Here is a 22,769-nt window from a genome sequence, read left to right on the forward strand (position 1 = left end):
AGTGCAAGTACACAGTACACCATAATTAACATTATGAGGTTTGTAATGTATTTGTTGTTGACTTAAAATCATTTAGGGATAACTGTTACATAGCTCAGATCTCAGGCACCTTAACTACTTGACTCCTCCTTTCCAATATGTTCAAGTTGACACTGATGCTCAAACATATGGGAAAATCTAGGGTACCAATTCTTTAAAGCTGTTGATGTTTGATTTGCTGCTACTATCTTCCCCTCTTTCCCAGGGCCTATACTAGCCTCTGGAATACAGGCCACAATTAACATCTTTGGCTTCATCTACCCTGTTAATTCTGTGCCATGTTTCATCTTGTGTACTTTTTCTGTCTCATCTACCTCCAGAACAGGTCCTTTTCATGAAGTTTTTTTTTTTTTTATGATCTCTGTTCATGGAAAAAAGACAACAAGCCCATGCCCCACTGCCAACACCCCCTTGTTAGCCATCTGTTGGGTAACAACATGGTAAATCATAGTTTCCACCTAAGCTCTAACTCTCCAAGAAATGGGTTAAATGCAAACTCAGGTACATAAACAATTTTTCCTGCCAGAAATCAAACAAAGGTCCAAATCAGTGGCTATTCCCCTCTGGCAAGGGCATGCTTGAAAAAGAACTGAAAATATCATAATGTGGGCAATTCTGACAACACTCAAAAAATGTGAATCAAAGGGTACAAACACTATCCCTGTTATGTGTTTAGAGGGTATGACTGAGTCTTTATTCTGCCTTCTTTAGTGGACAGTCCAGCATTCTAAATTATAAGATGAAAGACACATTATGAACACAGCTAGCATAAGCCTTTTTTGTCTTCTCTTGATCTGGGGTAAGGGAGAGATAAAGTTACATGGCAGTGGGAAGGGAGATAGTGATAAAAGCCTGAAAATAAGAAATTAGGAGAGAAAGGTAAAGAAGGAGCTCATTCCTGATCTTCCCTAGCCACCAGAAATTAACATATATATTAACCCAATATAATACACATTGAAGTTCATGGACTTGTAGCCAAAAACTTTGGTTTAATTCCTGGATTTGCCATTGCCTTTTGCCACAGTGAAATGAGCCTCATGAAAACAACTAAGAAGATTTGATTAAGATGCTTGCCTACAATAGTAATATTACCAAATCTAACACTGAAAAGAGAAGGCATGGTGGACAAAACTTGAGGGCTGGGAGTAAAGAAAAAAAAGTGACTAATATCTTCATCTTACAAAGCTACAGTCAAAAGTTGATAAAGTAAGAAATAAAGGTGTAAGCATATTATTTAAAATAACAGAGGAAGGTACTCAATAAAAGAAGTAAAATGGTATTATAATTATCAAAAATTCAAGAGGAAGGAAAGGTGGATTGCTACCATGAAGAAATAACTTCTAAAGTTACAAATAGCAATATAAACATATTTTTTCTTTTTTCTTTTTTTTTTTTTTTTGGTTTTTCTCCGGTACCGGGAACTGAACTCACGACCTTGCGCTTGCCAGGCAGGTGCTTTTTGCCGCTGAGCTATATCCCCAGCCCCCATATTTTTTCAATATGGAAGTAACTAAAAGAAGAATAAAATAAAGATAGTTAACAGTGATCCTCCTCGGTAGTGTGAAAACAGTGGAAGAATGCTGTTTTATTTTTTCATAGACCCTGCAGAGTTATTTTATTTTAATCATAGGAATATATGTGTGGAACTTACATAACTTCAGTTTGCAAAATGGAAAAACTATTCACTAATTATTTTTTCAAAAATTAAGCACTGTGAATTGGGCATGGAGGTGTATAGCTGTAATTCTAATATTGTAGGAGCTGAGGTAGAAAGACCACAAGTTCAAGACCAGTATAGGCAACTTGTCCTTGTGTCAAAATAAAAAATAGAAAGGGTCGGGGATATAGCTCAAGTGAGAATGTCCTGGGTTCATTTCCTAGTCAAGAAGGAGAAAGGAAGGAAGGAAGGAAGGAAGGAAGGAAGGAAGGAAGGAAGGAAGGAAGGAAGGAAGAGAAAAACGACAAAGAAAAAGAAGAAAGAAAGAAAGAAAGAAAGAAAGAAAGAAAGAAAGAAAGAAAGAAAGAAAGAAAGAGAAAAAGGGAAGAGGGAGGAAGGAAGGAAAGAGGGAAAGGAGAGAGGAAGACAAAATGGGATTAGTCTGATGAAATGTAGACCACATATTAAAAATTAGTAAACATCCAATGTCCATCTCATTGCATGAATATCCAAACTTCCATAAAGAGATTGACAGACATGTCCTATTTAATTAGAAATGGAAGGCCTACCAAGTCATAGCACAAAAAGTAGTCCACAAATAATTTTAACCGATGAGTTCTGACCAACAGAATACACTAGTAAAGAATATTCTCTGAAGATCATATACCTGTTCTCCATGCTTTGTGCATCTCCCTTCCACAAATTTCTGAGGACCCATTTATTTTTTTTCTGGTGGTGGTAGCATCTGTGCCACGTAAAGAGGTTAATCCTGCTTCAACAAGAGAATATGCTTATTCAAAATATGTTCCCTGTTAATTTCCAGCATTCTCTGTGGCATTTCGCTCCTTTCTTCCATCTTTCCTTTCTGAATTCAAATCAAAGCTCTGCTATTGCCTGGATAAATGAACTTTGACATTACATTTCACTGAATGTGAATATCCTTATCTGCTAGTGGAAAGCAATAACCTCTACTTTATAGGGTTGCTCTGGGGTTTAAATGAGAACCTACATCTATGTATATAAGGGCTATGCACAGCACCTGCCACCACCAGTGAAGTCATGAGCCCAGCTTGAATTAGTGCTGAATGGACCCATCTCAGTGCAGTCAGAATATAGAAAGCACTAAAAAGAATTAATAAATTATAGCAACAGAGTATCTGTAATATAGAATGAAATTTTGTATGCTCCCCTAAGGCTGAGGGAATAGTCAAAGAAGACAAATGTGGACGGAGGTCAGATCTCACTGGGAAAGGTAAAATTTAACCGACTGACAAGCAGTTAAGTCTACTGGTTTGGCTTGGTGGTCTACAATCTTATGCAAGAGGAAATTCCCCAGAGTACAGGTAGGGGGCAAACAATGTATAACCGAAGAGTCCACATGCAGAGAGGGTAGGAACACTCTAGGTTGCACGTGAACCTCCCAGTGCAAGCCTGCCTCAGTGGAAACATCCTAAAGTAGAAGTAAAGTGCAAGGGGTCCAGCAGATGGAGCAGCAGAACCATATTTACCTTTCAGCCAGCAGGCAGGCTGCATGGGGGACCTATAGAGGGATTCTGAGAGACAGGAGGGATGGAAGAGACATTCAAAGAGCATCTTTCCATGTTAAAAATCCTGCAAAAGATGAGGTAGAAGTTTTGAGGTCACGGAGGCACTATGTATTCTGTGAGTGGCTGGGTCAGCCTCTACTACTACACTGCAGGGTACAGCCAGAAAGCTCAGGAAAGCCTCTTCCTCCTGCAATGTGCCCTCCACTGAGAGAATTTATTTTTTTTATTTTAAGAAATAAAAGGAAAACATATTAACAAACAGACATCCATTTACAAAACAGCATAAGAATAATACTAACAAAACAGAGTTACAGACAAAGTTGTAGGAAATTAACAATGGTTGTTATACTACTTATTGACATCTTTAAAGTGGTTTCTCAAGAAAACAAATAGAGACATACAAGATTGATCAAACAAGTAATCATTAACTGTTCCTTTCTGTAGAGCAATAGAAGACAGTAGTACAACTATGTGAACTATCCTGTATATACATACTTACATAATTTCCCCTTCTTTCTTTTCTCTTTTCCCACACCCTAGTTGCCCTTTACTTTTGAGCATTTTCCTTTCATTTCACAATGTCTACCACACCTCCTAGTTTTTATTCACTCTTTCAGGTCTTACACTAGTGAGACAATACGATGATTACACATGCAGGTCTGATTTATTGCACTTATGAGTATGGTCTCTAATTGTGACCATTTACGTATAAAAGCCTCGAGTTTGTCTTTCTTTATAGCTGAGTAATATTCCATTATATAAAACTACCACAATTTTTTTATCCAATCCTCAGTGGATGGACATTTGGGTTGCTTCCACAGTTTAGCAATTACAAATTGCGCTGCTATGAACATGGGTGCACATATATCGCTGTGGTATGACATTTTCAGATCTTCTGGGAAAATACCCAGAAGTCCCCTTAGCTGGGTTGAATGGGACCTCTAGACCTAGTTTGCTGAGAGGTCTCCAAAATGATTTCTACAGTGGTTTCACCAGTCTGCATTCCCACCAGCAGTGAAGAATTCCTATTTCTCCACAGCCTTGCCAGCATTTGTTATTGGTTGATTTCTTAATTATAGCCATTCTTACTGGGGTGAGATGAAATCTTAATGTTGTTTAAATTTGCATTTCAACCTGGTACTTGCTGAAAAAGACCTGAGGATCAGTGGAACAGCCTGGAAGAAACAGTCACAACCAAAAGCACACTCAGCCACCTCATCTTTGATAAAGGGGCCAAACAAACTCAATGGAAGAACGATAGCCCCTTTAATAAATGGTGCTGGAAAAATTGGCTTGCCACCTGCCAAAGACTGAAAATAGACCCAAGACTATCACCATGCACCAAATTCAAGTCAAAATGGCTCACAGATCTCAACAGTAAAACAGAAACACTAAATCTATTGGAAGAGAAGGTAGGTAAAAACCTTGAAGACATAGGGGTAGGCAGAGAGTTCATGAACAAAAACTAAAATGCCCGTGAAATAATTTAAAGAATCAACAACTGGGATCTCATCCTACTGAAAAGTTTCTGCACATCTAAAGAAATCACCAGCAGAGTAAAAAGAAAACCCACAAATTGGGAAAAAATTTTGGCTGACTGTCCCTTGGACAAAGGTCTTCTATCTAGAACATATAAAGAATTAAAAAACATCAGCCCCTCCAAATTCGAAGACTCAATCCAAAAATGGGCAGCTGAGATGAATACATACTTCTCAGATAAAGAAATACAAATGGCAAATAAATACATGAGAAAATGTTCAACATCATTAGTCATACTGAGAGAATTTAACATTGTGCTCATTGTAAAAGAGATAGAGCACCTCCAGAAATCAGTCCATTATCATGGAACAGGCATGGGGAGGTGAACTTGGAACTGAGATGCAATAAATGCATAATACACACAGATAGACTAGAAACTCTTTCTTCTACCCTAAATTTCACTACTGGGGTAATTCTGCATATTCTATTGGAGATATGGGCTGCACACTGAGCCAGTGCTTGTAGGCATGCCTGTAGGCTCACTGGCAAAGAACTAGGAAAGAAGACTGATACAACGTGTAACCTTTCTGAGTAACATTTTCTGCATTAGGACAATAGATATTAAAAAAATCTTACTGCACAGGTCTGCTGTGAGAATTAAGGAAGACAGAATTTGTAAAATCTTCAGCTTAGGCCTGAACCGTAAGAAATACATAATCAAATTTATTACCCTCCACTCAGAGGACAAAAGGTCAACCACTGCAGCATACCTTTATTTATCTTTTGCTAGTCTCCTCCAGAAATAAAGTCAAGTTAGGTATGAGGGTTTTCACAACATACAACCTTTTTTATCCTCTTTATTTGGCATTATATAACAATCCCCATGTTATTTAGCAAGTATTTAATTATTTATATGCCACATTTGTAATTTTTTATGTTCTTCTGTCTTTCAATTATATCCCTTGCCAATTAAATGTTATTGTTAATGAGGCTCCATCTGAAAGCAGTGGAATGCAGTACTGCCGGGCTATCTAGAAAGCTCATTTTATTTGAATGCTGGTCATTGTCAACAACGCTCCTGTGGAGCTGATTCTTATCAGTCAGTGGGAGGACCTTCATTAGTTTGCCCTTTTATTTCAGAATTTGTTACTTTCATATTCTTTATCCAAACCGACTGTCATGATAGTTCAGCTAATACCCACTGGATAATAAGTTCTTAGACCTAAAAGGGCTTGGATGCTTGATCAAGATGCTGTATTTTAGTCCTGGTAGGACTACATGTTGGAAACAAATTGAGAATAGGCCTCAACCTAGCTAAAAAGACTAACATTGAATATTATTTATACTCTTTTATAAGACACTAAAGAATCAGACAAATAATTTTCAGATTATCTGGCATAGCACTGTAGAGCAGAATTTACTACAATGATTGAAATGTTTTATATCTGAGCTGTCGAACATAATAGCTACTAGTAATATGTTACTATTGAGCAGTGTACATGTGCCTGGCAATGAAAGGAAACAATTGTACAAAAGAAATTTTTCTGTTTAAAACTTTGTTTTGTTGAAACTGCCTAGCTCTGTGACTGCTTCATGGCTTTGTAATTACTTTCTTGACCCCTGGAACGATGAGAGGGTAACCAAACATGGCAGATGTCTAATTGTAACTGATTATCATTCATCTAGCCCTGTAACTGATGATCTCACCTTGTTAGCTAATCAGAAGAACTGCCAGGCTGTTCTGTCTTATCTTTGTACCTCCTTTGTACTTCCTGCTGTGCATCATATAAAAACCCTAGACCACCAGAGATCAGGGCCTGATATTCTGGGAATGATCCCAATCAGTGCCCATCAACGTAAATAAATCTGACTCCAAATCCTGGGTATCATTTTGGTGTTTCTGCTTACTGTTGCATCAAGACTATGGAATTGAGTTGTTAACTTTATTTAAATAGCTAGTAGCTTCCATAATGAATGGTACAAACCTAGACAGCATAGTTTAATAGAAGAATCTGGAATCTAAAGCTTCAAAAAACAAAAACTAAATCCAGGACAGTGTCACTAGCTACATATATTTGGTCATGTTATTTATCCATATATGTTTGCTTATGTACAAGCTTCAATCATCTTGTTTGTGAAATGTGGGACTAACAGAAACTCCTAGGGTTGTTGGATGAGGGAATAAATGTGGAACACCTAGCCAAGTACTCAGCACATAATAGGTACGTGCTAAATGAAAGGTATTATTACCAAGCTCCTCATTTTCCAGAGAGAGCAAGCGAAATTCTAAAAGGAAGAGGAGTACCTGATCAACAGTTACAGAGCTGTCTACAGACCTAGAAGCCAGTTCCTGATTTTCTCATGTTTTTTGATAATTGTCTTTCATATGGAGACTAACCAACTCCCTTTGTCTTGCTCAGTTTGGGCTACTATAACAGAATACCACAGACTAGGGGTTAGACAATAGAAGATCATTTCTCATAGTTTTGAAGGCTTGGAGTCCAAGATCAATACACAAGATTAGTATCTAGTGAAGGCCTTCTTGTTTTGCAGATGGACATCTGCTCACCGTGTCCTTACATGGTCTACAGATAAACTCTCTATCATGTGTCTTCTTGTAAGGGCACTAAGGCCATTCATGAGGACCTCACCATCATGACCCAATCACCTCCCAGAGTTTTTATCTACTAATAACCATCATATTGGGGTTAGGTTTTCAAAATATAAATTTAGGCAGGCACAAGCATTCAGTTCCCAAAGCTCATGCTCTTCTCATATGCAAAATACAATCACTCCATCCCAACAACCCTGTAAGTCTTAATTCATTCCACTATCAATTCAAAAGGTGAAAGTCCAAAGTGTCTTCTAAATATCATATCAATCAGATGTGGTTGATGCTTGATGCTTGAGGTACATTCATCCTGAAGCAACCCTCCTCTCCAGCTGTGAGGCTGTGACACCTAACAAGCACTATCACCTACCTATCTCCAGAAGATGGCCCTCCCCACCACTCGTGATGCTGCTTTCTATGGAGAGTGGGAAGGAACTTGTTCATGCTGCTTTTCTGCAGTGGTCCATTCCTTGAAGCACTGTGCAAGGCATCCTCACCCTCTGATACTGGCCTACCTTTTGGAGCCCAAGAGGAATTGCCTTCCTTTCATGGTCTGTGATGGGAGTGGCACACATGATACTATGAATCACCTTTGGGATGCTTTTCTTTTTTTTAAAGAATAGCATAGGTTCAGAGACTTCACTCATTTTTCTCTGTTAGCATTGATCTCAATGCTTCCACTATTATAAATCAATCTCTAGATAGGCTTTTGTTAAAATGGCTGAAGAGGTCCTTGATTTGTACCCATACGAATCTTATCAAATGGTCACTCAACCACACCCTTTGGGCTCTCTTCAGAGCCTCTTTCATTCTTTAAAATATGAAGGCTGAGAACTTTACAACTCTTCAAGTTCTAGTTCATTTTTGCTTAAGAATTCTTTATTTTTCCTTTAGACTTATTATAAGCAGGAGAAACCAAACTATTCCTTCAATATTTTGCTTAGAAATGTCCTGAGCTAAATAACAAATTTCACTATACACAAGTTTTACCTTCCATAAACTAGAACACAAATATAATTCAGCCAAGGTCGTTAACATTTTATAATAACAATTCCCTTTACAATTGTCCTCATTTCAATATTCCTCATTTCCATTCAAGACCTCATCAAAATCACCTTTAATGCCAAACACTTCTGTCAACTTTCTGTACATGATTGTTTGTGTATTCTCTAAGAAAACAAAAACATTCTCTGTAGCTCTCTTTTCTCTCTGATCCCTCACCAGATTTAAAAGACTCTTCACAGAAATGTGAGCTTTTTCTAGCATGTACCTCAAATCTATTCCAGCCTCTACCAGTTACCTAGTTCTACCAGTGCTTTCACATTTTTAGAAACAGATAATTCAGTCAACTGTAATGGAGCTGAAAACATTACACATGTGTTTTGTGCTGACAGTGGTATAAACAAACCCACTATCCCACCAGTCACACTGAAAAAGTGCAGCACATACAATTAGGTACAGTACCTAATACTAAACAATGTAAACCATAACAATAATAAGTGATTATGTTCCTGGTTTATGTGTTCACTTTTTACCATTATTTTACAGTGTACTCCTACTTACAAAAAAAAGTTCACTGTATGCTTTATTATAATGGCAGCAGCCTTACAGGTCTCATGTGTATTGTATTTCTTGATTGCATCAAGGGCCATGTTGAGTGATGGACCTAGACTGTCTAGGCTTATGTAAGTAATCTCTACAATGTTCACACAATGAAAAAAATCACCTAAAGATACATTAATCAGTACAAATTAATTACTGCATTATTAATTAACCAGTATCATTAATTACTTTTTTAAGTAACACATGACCCTATGTATTATAGCAGCTTCCTAATTCTCTGTACCAATTTCTTTAAGACACTGGCTCATGTGATAATGGAAGCTGAAAAGTCATGTGACTTGCCATCTGGAAGCTAGAGACCCAGGATGGATGCTAGTGGTATAATCTGAAGGCCTGAGAGCCACTGCTATATATTTCAACCTGGGTATAAAGGCCTAAGCACAGGCATACCAAGGGCAGGAGAAGACATACCCCAGGTTATGTGGTCAGGTAGTTAATTCAGTCATCCTCTACGATTCTGTTCTATTCAGGCCCTCAATGGTTCTGATGATGACCATTCAACATTGGTTAGGGTAGATCTTCACTCAGTACAGCAACTCAAATGCTAATCTCTCTGGAAACGACCTCACAGCAACATCCAGAAATGTTTAGCCAGCTATCTAGGCATCTTGTGGCCCCATAAATTGAAATATAAAATTAACCATCATACCCTTATAGGGCGAATCCACTACACACTGCAATTAAAAATTATATATATATGAAAATGTACCTTTGTGAAACCTATTTGCTCCTTCCGGAAATTTTCCAAGGGTTTGATCAGCAAATCACTAGCATTTTGGACCTGGAATAAAACAAAAATATACACAAAACAACTTTTAGGTTAACAAGATTCAGATATAAACTTCAGAAGTTTCCTAATTACTGGGATATTTTCTTGGTATAAAATATTTCTTGGTACAAAATAAAATATTTCTTGGTATAAAATATATTTCTTGGTATAAAATATATCCACCTAGGGATGGGGCCATAGTTCAGTGGTACAGTGTATGTTTAGCCCTAGGTTCAATTCCTAGCCAAAAAGCAGAATGTTAACTGGTGTACTCAGTTTATTGAGGCTTTTTTAAACTTTTTTTCCTACTTTGTCTCTAAAAATTAAATGCTTTGAGAGAAAATGAGAAAAGGAACATAAGAGGCATTTCTCTGTAACTCTAATAGTAGTCCGACCTGAGTTTTTAACCAATAAGTACCTAGACTCATGCCTAGCAACAGACGAGAATGGTAAACAAAAAGAGAATGGCAAATATATAAGGCTGACTCCATAAAGTACAAAAACTATTTTATAGAAAGCCAGTAAGTTATAAGTAACAGCATTAGCATAAATCATTTCCAGTCCTGATCTGGTGTGTCATAAAGCCAGCACATCCCTTCAGAGCCCCAAACATATAGTTTTATAGCATCCAGAGAACACTGGACTAGGACTTCATCTTATCTCACTATCTATGCTCAGAAGCTGATAGGAAATGCCTGTCCAAGCACTACAAACACTGGCAGTGACAAATTTTCAAAATATAAAAATATCCAATCCAAAGCAACGTACATGTTCAGTGCACAGGTAAAGTTATATAGTACAGTGCTCTGTCTTTATATAAATCTTACGGGCAGATTATATCTGCCTGAGGTAACACATGAGGTTTGTCTTCTCAGTGGTGAGGGTCAACCTCACTATCATGGAGGACTTCAGAAAAGGCATCATGCAGTGCTGGCTCTTATAACCCACTGCATTGATTTCCACCTGTTACAAGAAAAGGGAAACAAGGGACAGGTTTCTCTGTTCGATTAGACATAAAGTAACAGTAAAATAAGATGCATTTTCATAATAAAAACAGAAGACAGAAGTTGCAGGTATAGCTCGATGCTAGTGACTGCTTCGGATTGGAAAGGGCCTAGGTTCAGATTCCAGCATCTCCATCTCTTTCTCTGTCTTGCTCTCTCTCTCTGTCTCTCTCTCTCTCTCTCTCTGTCTCTCTCTCTTGTCTCTCTCTCTCACACACACACACACACAAAGACAGAGTAGGAAGTCAGTTTTGACTAGTTCTGATTCTCTAGGGTACTAAGCACATTTCAATCTACCACAAAAAAGCATGGAAAGTTAGAACATTAGTATGTATTTCATCCACATGCTTTAGGTACTTTGGGCCTCCCATTTCATGCCTAGGTATGATTCTAGTTTCAACTAAATGGGCAAACACCTAACAAGGCTATGCTAACATCTATGTAGAACACCCTGGTGATCCCTGACATTCTCATCTACTGTAGCTGCTAAAACTATCCCCAGGACTGCAAACACCCAGAAGAAAATACAAAATTAGGCAAGAAGAAATAATTTTTGCCTTAGTGAAAAAATAATTCCTTATATGTTTCCATAGTTGTCTTCCTAAATCCTGTGTGCTGTAGGCCTAAATTTATATGATCATGTAACTCTTCCCTACTCTTACTGACTTACAAATATAAATGTCTTATCTACAAAGACTGCCAGTCCCCATCTTATTATCATATCACATCTCGTTCACTGGATCTATGGTATGCCATACCAGACAACATTAGGTCCTAACAATACTATAACTTACCTCCCAGTATGACAATTAACATGCTCTATATCCCTGAGAGTGTTCATTAGCCAAAGGCAGAAAAATTCATGATTCTATGATCCTTCGGTAGAGATCTTTCGATAGAGTTCTCTGGTTCTTACAGAAATCCACATAATTTCTCATCCAATCAAAACTGTACTAGGAGTTCTGCTACCAAAAATGAAGACATCAGTGACTCTTTCTGATTGGAAACAGGAATCCTTCTACTAAACGTACTAGCCCAGATCTGTTGCTCCACACATTTTACACTTCCTTGGACTGGAGATTATATACCATCAATTTTGTGTACCTACCTGGAAACAAATTAAGAGATTGGTGTAATAGATCCTATACAAGGAATCATTGTTCTTCCTTACTATTGTGGAAGCCATAAAATACGACCATAAATTCTTTGGCACACACTCCTCATTGAGAAATGGCAGGTAAGTGCCCTCCATCTTGAAGATGACTGGAATTGCTACTGTTCTGAACAAAGTACTAAAGAAGTGACAGTATGTGTCTTCTGTAGCTAGATCATAAAGGGCCAGCAGTATCTACCTACTTCTCTTGGAATACTCCCCATGGGAACCCTGAGATATTATAAAAGAAGTTGCACCCCTGAGACCAAAAACTAGAGAGGTCCAATGTAAACATTCTGGTCAATATCTTATAACCAGCCAAATATACCCTTCCAGTGATACCAATCATAGGGCCAGACAAGTGGGAAGGTATTCTGGACTCTTCATATCAATTCATCTGCCAGCTGACCCTTGCTTGAACTCCTGACACACAAAGTCATGAAGTATAATTAGTTTTAATTGAAGCTGCTAGGTTTTAGAAATAGGTTGTTTATACAGCAATAGATAATTTGGCAAACCTTTTCCAATTTTCGAAAGGTAAACCATAGAGAGTGGCCATCTGCGAAACACTAAGGAAGTGTACTTTTGAACAGGAAGTAAACATGCCACTTATAAAGGGAGTACATGTACCAAGCCTCTGTATGATTGTCCAGCTGGGCCCCTGCATGTTCAGGCATCCCCAGGATGGCACTTTTGCCAATTTTTCATGTTACAAATGGGACTATCCATGGCAAGCATGTGTGCAAGCAACTTTATCAGAGTCAATAAGATCACTGCCTTTGCATATTTGGCCCTTGCCCAGTCTAGGAAAATAGTACATGATTCACTAAAATGGAGTTCATAGTTTTTCATTTGTAAAAACAACTAAATACTGGACATATCCACATTCTAGGGCTGTGAACTTCCTTACTGCAGTCCATGGACCTCACTGGAAGAAGAATAGCCTTTTTAATAAATGGTGCTAGAAAAACTGGCTTTCCACATGCCAAAGACTAAAACTAGACCCATGTCTATCACCATGCACTAAACTAAAGTCAAAATGGATCAAAGATCTAAATATTAAAACAGAAACACTTAAATCTGCTGGAAGATAGAACAGGTAGAACTCTGGAAGACAGAGATGTAGGCAGACTTTATGAACAAAACCCCAATCAGAAAGGAATTATCACAAAGAATCAACAACTGGAATCTGATCTTATTAAAAAGCTTTTGCACAGCAGCAGAAATTGCCAAGAGTGAAAAGACCACCCACAGAGTGGGAAAAAATTTGACATAAATTTTTCTTGCCATGGTGTTCTTCAGACAAAGGACTAATATCTAGAACATGTAAAGAACTGAAAAAATCACTCTCCAAATTCAAAGACACAATCCAAAAATGGGCATTTGAAATGAATAGACACTTCTGAGAAGAAGTACAAATGGCAGACAAATATATGAAAAAATATTCAACATCATTGGTTATTTAATAAATGCAAATTAAAACACCACCAAGATTCCATCTCACCCCAGAAAGAATAGTTATTATCAAGAAAACAACTAATAACAAATACTGGCAGGGCTGTGGGGAAAAAGGAACCCTTCTCCACTGTGACTAGGAGTGCAGACTGGTGCAACCACTGTGGAAATCAGTGTGGAGATTCCTCAAAAACTAGGATTAGAGGTCACATTTGACTCAGCTATTCCCCGTCTGGGTATCTTCCTGGAAGAATTAAAAACATCGTATCACAGCAATACATGTGCACCCATGTTTATAGCAGCACAGTTTGTAATACCTAAATCTTGCAATCAATCCAAATGCCCATCAACCAATGAATGGATAAAAAAGATGTGATTTTTTTATAATGAAGTATTACTCAGCCATAAAAAACAAAAAAAATTGGACTTTTACAGCTAAATGGATGGACCTTGAAGTCATAATTATAAGTGAAATCTACTGAACATTATGAAATCAAACAATATCAAATGCTGGTATCACTGGTGACAAAGGAACCCTCCTTCACTGTTGGAAATCAGTATGGAGATTTCTCAAAGAACTGAAATTAGAAATTCCGTGTGACCCAGCTATATCCCTTCTAAACATCTTCTCCAAAGAGTTTAAGACATTCTACTACAATGATAGGTGCATACCAATATTTATAGCAGCAAAACTTTTAAGAGCTAAATCCTGGAAACAGACTGGATACCTGTCAACATATAACTGGATAAAGAAAATGTGGTATCTATATTTAACAGAACACTACTCTGCTATAAAGAATGACTGATTAAAGACATTTGTAGGAAAATGGATGCACCTGGATAATATAATGCTGAGTGAAATAAACCAGACACACAAGCTTCAATACCACATGGTATGTCTTGCTTGAGTGAGGCCAAGTGCAAACAAAGAAAATAATAAAGGATGGATACAAGGGGATGGATCTCTTGTAATAGCGAAGTGATCCAAGGGGAAGAGTGAGAGGAATGAGGAGGGGAAGGGGAAATAAGTAGATATGCCATGGACAGGAACCTGATAACCTCAATTAATGTAAACATCATATGCTATACCATGAGCTAAGATTAATAATATCAAAAAGAATGAAAAAGGAGATAGAGAAACCTGGGAAAGAGGATGGAGGAGGAAAGGAGGGAAAGGGGAGTTTTAAAAAGAAACAAGCGGTGATATGTGCACTTCATCATTCACCATGATATGATTGTAATCTTCAAACATATACTAATAAAAGAAAAAATTTAAAACTGAACACTGAAAGCCACAACTTTTGTGAACATGGTCAAAAGTCCAGTTTAAGGTCGTCTGAAATTCTTTCACATTGAAATGAAGAGGGATGGGATTTCAACATTAATTTCTCTCTACCTAATGCCAAATTCTCAGGTTAAGAGTTTGTTTTTTTGTTTTGTTTTGTTGTCTTTTTTTTTTTTTTTTTTGTCTCTTTGAGACAGGGTCTCGCTTTGCAGTTCAGGCTGGCCTTGAACTCACTTTATAGCCCAGGCTGGTCTCAAACTCCCAATGATCCTCCTGCCTCAGCCTCCCAAGTGCTGGGATTACAGGCGTGCGCCACCACGCCTGGCAGGAGTTTGAAATAGAATAATTAGATCTACCAGTTCGCCTTGCTCTTGTTTATTTTCGTTTGTTTGTTTTTGCAGTACTGTGTATAGAACAGAGGTTATGTGCCCATTTTTACTTTTTATTTTGAGACGCGGTCTCAGTAAATTGTTAAATTGACCAAGCTGGTCTCAAACTTGGGATCATCCTGCCTCAGTCTCCCAGACAGCTGTGATTATAGGCATGAAACACCATGCCTGGTTTAATTAATTATTTTTACAGCACCATGAAGCTATGACACAGAACCTGAAAATGGTAAAGTCCAACACATGAAGACAAAAATAAAATCTTCAATATGAGCCATGATCTCAACTCCAAACCCAATATAAGTGACTTACCATCATCATCCTCTCGTTTTCTACTTCATTGAGCAACTCAGCAAACTCCTTGAAGGATTCAGCTGGTAGGAGAGAATAAAAGATAAAGATGATTAACCACACACAAGTGGACAGGGATCTGCCCAACACAAATACAAGTCCGCACCTCAAACTCACATAGCCCCTAGAAGAAAGTATTAAGATAAGGCTACCAGCAGAATGTGTTCAGTGCCTGTTGAATGCTTTTGCCCTTTTTCTTGTTTTGTCCATCTTTATTCAAGAGCTTTTCCATGAAGAATATTTTATGTAATTCTCAGACACCATTCGGCATACCTAGAATTTCCCTCATTTCATAGACAAGCAAAATAAATAAGGGAGGGCCACTGGGCTTGCTGTGTACATAATGTCAGCTCCAGAATCTCAAAACTTGAGTTTGGGCTTCTGCTCCACTAGTCACCAAACTAGACAAATATCTCTGTTTAAACTTTTCAGGCTTTAATTTCATCATCTATAAAATGAAATTAACTGCTATTTTGGAGTAGTTATAAAAACAAGGTTGAGATATGCATTGTGAACAGAGTTTTACAAAGTACTGTATCATTTTTCTTGATTTTAGAAGCACCATGTTGAAGTAAAAAAAAACACGTCTGCATTACTAGCTATGAGACCTCAGGGAAGCTACTTAATGGCCCTGAGATCCATTTCCCTTCCCTAGATATAATTCCTATCTCACAGGTTTGCTGTGATGGTTAAGTACAATAATACATGTACAGCTCAAACGCACATGGCAATTTCAATAAATATTAGTTCTTTACCTTGTTGAGTCTAAAGCAGTGGTTTTCAATTCTGGCACATAAGAATCACTATCACTTGTGGAACTTAAAAAATAGCAATGCCACACTCTTCCCCAGACAAATTAAACCCACATTCATCTATAAAGGAATACACTCAACTGTTTTTCTGTACTCACACAAAACTTCTTACACCAAATATGCAGGGATTTCTCTAAAATTAAGCAATTCTCCAACTCTTTCAGAAACCAACTGGTCTTAAAAATCAACTGTGATAGTAACAACCCAGAATTATTACAGGCTCCACAGGTACAGGGCTCAGTGGCACAAAATTAACCCCAACTTCTGATGTCAGTCATAAGTCCTGGATTTGACCTATACTTAATAACCAAACTAGAGGTCTCGATAAACCCCTTCTCAACCTTGATAATTTCCTAGAAGGGTTTACAGAACTCAGCAAAAACACTTTTATTACTAGTAAATGCTTATATTATAAAAGACACAATTTAGGAGCTGCCAGATGAAAGAAATGCATAGGGTAAGATATGTGGGAAGGTGTGCACAGTTTCCAGGCCCTCTCCAATGTGCCCCCTCCCAGCACCTCCATGTGTTCACCAATCTGGAAGTGCCCCCAAGCCTACTATTTAGTGACTTTCATGGAGGCTTTATTACATAGATTTGATTAAATCATTGGACACTGATGATTAAGTCAATGTCATCAGTGTACCTTTCTAGAGGTTGAAGAATGAGGCTGAAAGTTCCCTATCTCTACCCCCAAGGTTGGTTCCTCTAGCCTCCATATTCCAAAAGTTACTACATTAACATCAACTCTGGTACAGTTAAAGGAAGGGGGCTTATTATGAAGAATACAACATTCCATTCACTTCCAACACTCAAGAATTTCCAAGGATTTAGGGACTCTGTATCAGGAACCAGGGACAAAGACCAAATATGAACTTATTAGATCACAATATCACAACTTGCTAAGAGTCAGAACCTTGACTGGCCAGACAGAATACAATTGTGGGGGCTTAACGGATTTAATCAAATCAAGTACTAGGTGTTGAGTCAGGAAATAAAGCTGACTATGGTATGGAAATATGATATGATACTGAAACAAATTTCTTAAAAGAATGAACAAAACAAAATGAAAGACTATAGGACTATGTTCTCATGGTACAGAGAGTAGTAAGACACAGCTATTCTATTTTTCTGTTTTGGCTTTATTCTTGTTATATTTACCCATCAGCCCCTGACCCAATTTAATCAGAATTTGGACATTTGGTTGAAAAACATGAACGAAAAGGTAAACACCTTGTTCTATAATAACAGAGGTAGGTCTTACAGTCCTCTCAAACCATTCACATAATGCTTCAAATCCTGGGCAACATGTGCTATTCACAGTCACTGAGCCCTGATCACACACCTCTACTGACAGCAGTAACAATCAACTTAAATGGGTGTGCAGAGGGCTGTTAGAGTTTTAAAAGTGAGAGTTCCACATTCCAGAAAGCCCTATAGTCTCAATTTGTCCAGGACTCTCAGTCAACCTAAATGACAGAAAACACACTCTATTCCACTAATGGCAAACCTTTTAAAGTTAAGTACCAAAACTGCAAACAAAACCAACTTATCTATCACAAAGTGCCAACACTGCAACTGAACCTGAATACCAAGGTTTTATTTAAGAAAATCAACTCATACATTAACATCTTTTGTCTTACAAACAAACAACATGCATGTCTTAAGTTTGCTAGCGCTGCTCTATCTCAAGGTACGTGACTATATACTGCCAAGATGTCTCTGTTTAAAACTTCTTCAATAGTATTACGCCTAAATCTATCTCCCTATATTCATTTTACTTAGGTACCTGATAAAAGATTCTGGAGGACCATAAATAAAGGCACATAGTATGTCAGAAGGAACAGTATATGGAATATTAGATGATAAGGATTCTAGTTTAGAAGACAACATAGAGAGAAGAGGCATAAGTTTTAGAGAGAAATAGACCTGGATTGGCAAGCACACATCACTTTCTTGCTGTGTGACTCGGGATAAATGATGGGACCCTTTGAGCTTCAGCTACTTCACCTGTCAAATAGCCAAGATATCACAACCTGAGTGTTGCAATAAGAACTAAGTTAGATGGTAAATATAGAGTGTCAATATAGACAATAAACATTACCTTTTATCCTACTTCTCAGCCTTCTACTCTTTGACAGGCAATTCTACCACTTACTGTCAGGGTAAATAGGAAAATCAGTTTTCCTCCCCAGACTTCAACTTCTAAACACACATACACACACACACACAGCTTTAGTATTCCTTCAAATTCCTCAACTTTCTACCAGAAGCATAAAGTATATTTATTCTCAAATGGATCTGAATTACAGAACACGTATAAAAAGCCTGGAAAAACAAATGTGTCTAAATGAATCTCTAATCAAGAAACTACATTAGTGTATATTTGTAATATACAATAGTGATGTTCATTTTTGGGAACTGGTACATGCATATACAATATCTTGATTATTTTGATCCCTTTACCCTCCACTCTCCTACCATTCCCCTCCCTCTGATCCCCTGCCTTATCTGCAAAACATCTGCCTCAATTTTAAAACTTTCAATAGATTTCTCTTCCTAAAACAACTGAGCAACTAGTCCACAATTCCTAGCATAGAGGAACCTAAATTCAGTATCACTATAAGACAGACAAGAGCATATCTTTCTTCTTAAGACTGCATGTGCCCAAAAACATCTTTCAAACACTGTGAATTCATACAGAGTTCAACCTTGGAATATAAAAGATAAATACTCTACTCAGAAAGAGTAAATAGGAAAACAATTAAAATGATCATGGACCTCCAGTAAGCTGCAAAAGGAGTCAGAGATGTCTGTGTTTCGGTTGCTGTTATTCTGGCATTTTTTTCCAGGTAAGATCAAATTGCCTTGACAGGAATTGTGGCAAGTATCATATTCAAATATTTAGATTAATGTCCTAAACTATAAATGTTCCAAGCTCCTCCCTGAGAGCTTAATCCTTACAGTAACTTTATTAGTTACATGTCATTATCTTTCACTTGATGAGACAAAATGAAGGCACACAGAGACTAAGCAAATTTGTTCAAGGTCACAAAAGAAGTAAATGGCAGAGTAGGTTCCAAATCTAGACCAAATCTTGCTGGCAGAGTTAAGGTCTTTGCACTGTCATACAGCCTTTAACTCCCTAGGCGGAGATAACTGATGATTACATTACTAAATACCGTGTGAATAGGTTGCTATAAATATGTGGAAGTCACTATTACCAGTGGCTAGCTTTAAAAATTAGTCAGGCATCATCATTCACAAAGAAAAAACTCCAAATTCAATGATATTAAGGATGAATCAAAGTAAGCTTTAGCTAAAAGGTCACATCATCTTTTTACAATTAAGGTATCATTTACATATCATAAAATGTACCATTTTGAAGTGAACAACTCAGTGGTTTTAGTATATTCAGAGTTGTGCAACCATCACCATTTTCTAATTCCAAATTATTTTCATTTCTCCCAAAGAAAATCCAGATCCATTAGCATCACCACCATCCCCATTTCCACTATTTGCCCAATCCCATACAACCACTAATCTACTTCCAGTCTCTATGGATCTGCCTCAGACATTTCACAGAAATGAGAACATACATGACCTTTGCATCTGGCTAGTTTCATTTTCCATAATGTTTCAGGGTCAATCCATGTTATACCCAGTATTGATCCTATATTCTTTTCTATAGATAGATGGTATTTGTTTAATGGAAATCAAACTATGGACACTTACGTTGCTTATGGTTTTTTGCCTATTAATAATGCAACTGTGAGGATTTGAGTGTAAATTTTTGTGTGGATATATTATTTAAGTTCTTTTAAGTATATATGCAGGCATAGAACTGTTGAGTCAAAGATTATTTCTGTGGTAAACTTGTGCTTACATTGTAGCTCACATAGGGTTATATTTCTGATATTATCTCTTAGGTTTTGTAAGCAAGCACACAGATGATGTGACAATGGTGATGTCTACTGTAAGCACTCATTACACATTTCATATTTTATTGACTTTTTCATTATTTAACTATGATAACTGAAGTAAAGATATTTTGTAGAATGCTATTGGTAATTTCATTGCAGTTCATATAGGAATTTATTTCTGATGTTATTTTTCAGGTTTTGTAAGCAAGTAAACAGCATATGTGAGAAGTTGACGTTTATCCTAAATGTGTAATACACATTCAGAATTTAATACTTTATTTTACTGATATTTTATGCTCCTGTTTACACATTGCATGATAAAATAAGAACCTCCTCACAAAATGGCAAGACCATCCATATGTCAAGTACGTCCTACAAAAAAGCCAGGAAAGCGAAATATGTGTGCTGGCAGTGTAAGCAATACATGTGTATGGAACATGCTTTTGTCATGTGTGAAGACTGCTACAGATGTGATAATTGAAGTAAAGATTATTTTTAGAGTCCTATTGGTATTTTCATTGCAGTTCATATAGGCATTCATTGCTGTTGTTCTTTTTTAGACTTTGTACACCAAAAACCTTTTGATGTTGAATTTTTTTCGGTACCTGGAATCGAACTCAGGACCTTGTGCTTGCCAGGCAGGCACTGTACCACTGAGCTATATCCCTGGCCCCTGATGTAGAAATGTTTTATGTGTTTTTATAAACACTCAATAAATATTAAAACTGCAATATTTTATTCTTGTCATTTTTTCCTGTTAAGCACTCATTAATAAAACTCAAAATTAAAATTAATAATTCATCAATAGAAATATTCTAAAGAACATACATGGGTGTGACACTCCCATGGTTATGTCACAAAATGGCAAAACATGTGATAGGTTCTGAGGTTTAACTTTTTCAGGTAATGCCACAACTGTTTCCAAATCACCTACATCATTTTATATCACCAAAAGCAATGCATGAAGGTTACAGTTTCTCCAAAACCTTGCTAATACTTGCCACTTTTCATCTTTTTGACACCCACAATCCTAGTGGGTTTGAAGTAATTATCTCAATTTTGCTTTTGCTTTGCTTTACCCTAATGATTACTGATATTGAACATCTTTTTACTTTTTCTTGTGATTCTTATCTTATGTGTACATCTTTGGGAAAATGTCTATTCAATTATTTTATCCATTTTAATTGACTCAATCTTTTGTTGAACTGTAAGAGTGCATTTTAAACACATGTCTCTTATCCAATAGATGATGTGCAGACAATTTCTCTCCTGTGGCTTGTATTTTCATTTTCATTATGGTGTCTAACGAAAACAAAAGTTTGAAATGATAAATGTTGGAGGAAACTGATACACCTAAACTGATTTAAACATGTGTGTGCATGTGTGTATGTGTGTGTGTATATGTATATATATATACATTCTATGTTGCCTCATTACTAAGTACAAAATTTTGTGTAACTTAAAATAAATTTAATTTTTAGAAAATAATAAAGGTATGTTTTAATTCTGTGGTAATTAGGTAGGGAAGATACCTACTAGGGTAGAGAAAAGGAACAGTTATACTACTAGTTTCTCTTAGTTCATTAAAAGGAAAGGTTTATGCTAATATATCATTTGGAGAATTTTTTATGCCGATATCTTGTACTCTGAGTAACTACTTTGAAGATAACAATATGCAATGTATTAACTACTGTTATTCTATTATTGTTATGAAATTGTTTAATTTTTTCCATAAAATAAAAAAGTTTAAAATTCTGCTGATCAAACTGCTCTTTTTTTCATTTTTAAATTAGTATATGATTACAACACACACTATTTACATCTATATTGGAAAATTGGTAGATATGTAACATAGCTTGATAATTTGTAATCCCCTTACCCCTACTCTCTCCTTTTCTCCCTCGCTTTCCCCCATTCTTTTCCCTTTCTCCATACCCATCTCCAAGAAGACTGACCTTTTTTTCTACTATTTCTCCTTTATTTTATTCTTCTTTATATTTTAGGTTTCTCATTTCCAAGAAATGATGTGATATTTAAGTTTGTGTATGTCTTATGGAATATGCTTTTGGTGTCATATGTAAGAAACCACTGCCAAGTCAAGGTTATTAAAATTTTATGTCTGTATTTCTCTCTAAGACATTTCTAGTTTTAGTTCTTTTAGTTCCTTCATCCATTTTGAATTAACTTTTTATATGTTGTCAGGTAGAAGTCCAAATTCATCTTTTCACTTGTATCTGTCCAGCTGTCCCAGCACCATTTGTTATGATTCTTTCCCAACTAAACTGTTTTGGGAGCCTCTGTCACAAATCAATTTGCTATAAATTAAGGAATTATTTCGAGACTCTTACTTGATCTCCCATAGTTTTCTATGCCAGGTCTTACTCTAGTACCACACAGTCAATAATAACAGTACCTTTGTAATGAGTTTTGAAATGGGTTAATGTGAATCCTCTGACTTTAATCTTTTACTGAAGACTGTTGGCTATTCTGAATCCCTTCAAAATCATTTTAATATTATTACTGTATCATCTTGAAAATTTCTGAAAAACAGGCAGCTAAAATTGATAGTTACTGGATTAAAATTTTACATTAATCTCATGAACTACCCCTCTAGCCCATTAACAATTTTACTTATAGTCTATTTGTCTCATATTAATATAGATACTCCCATTTTC

The 22,769-nt window shown here is 36.7% G+C and overlaps 1 protein-coding gene across 2 annotated transcripts in view; it reads right to left on the reverse strand.

Moving 5' to 3' along the window:
* Positions 1–22,769, reverse strand: part of Ophn1 (oligophrenin 1) — a 442,504-nt gene that overhangs the window by 243,188 nt on the left and 176,547 nt on the right. For both annotated transcript variants that reach the window (XM_005401585.2, XM_005401584.2), the window contains exons 4-5: positions 15,321–15,382; positions 9,666–9,737 (exon numbers count right to left, since the gene is read on the reverse strand). In XM_005401585.2, coding sequence (XP_005401642.1) covers positions 9,666–9,737; positions 15,321–15,382 — 134 coding nt within the window. The remainder of the gene's footprint in view (positions 1–9,665; positions 9,738–15,320; positions 15,383–22,769) is intronic.

Source organism: Chinchilla lanigera, unplaced genomic scaffold (assembly GCF_000276665.1).
Source record: "Chinchilla lanigera isolate Chin_1 unplaced genomic scaffold, ChiLan1.0 scaffold00074, whole genome shotgun sequence".
Classification (NCBI taxonomy): domain Eukaryota; kingdom Metazoa; phylum Chordata; class Mammalia; order Rodentia; family Chinchillidae; genus Chinchilla; species Chinchilla lanigera.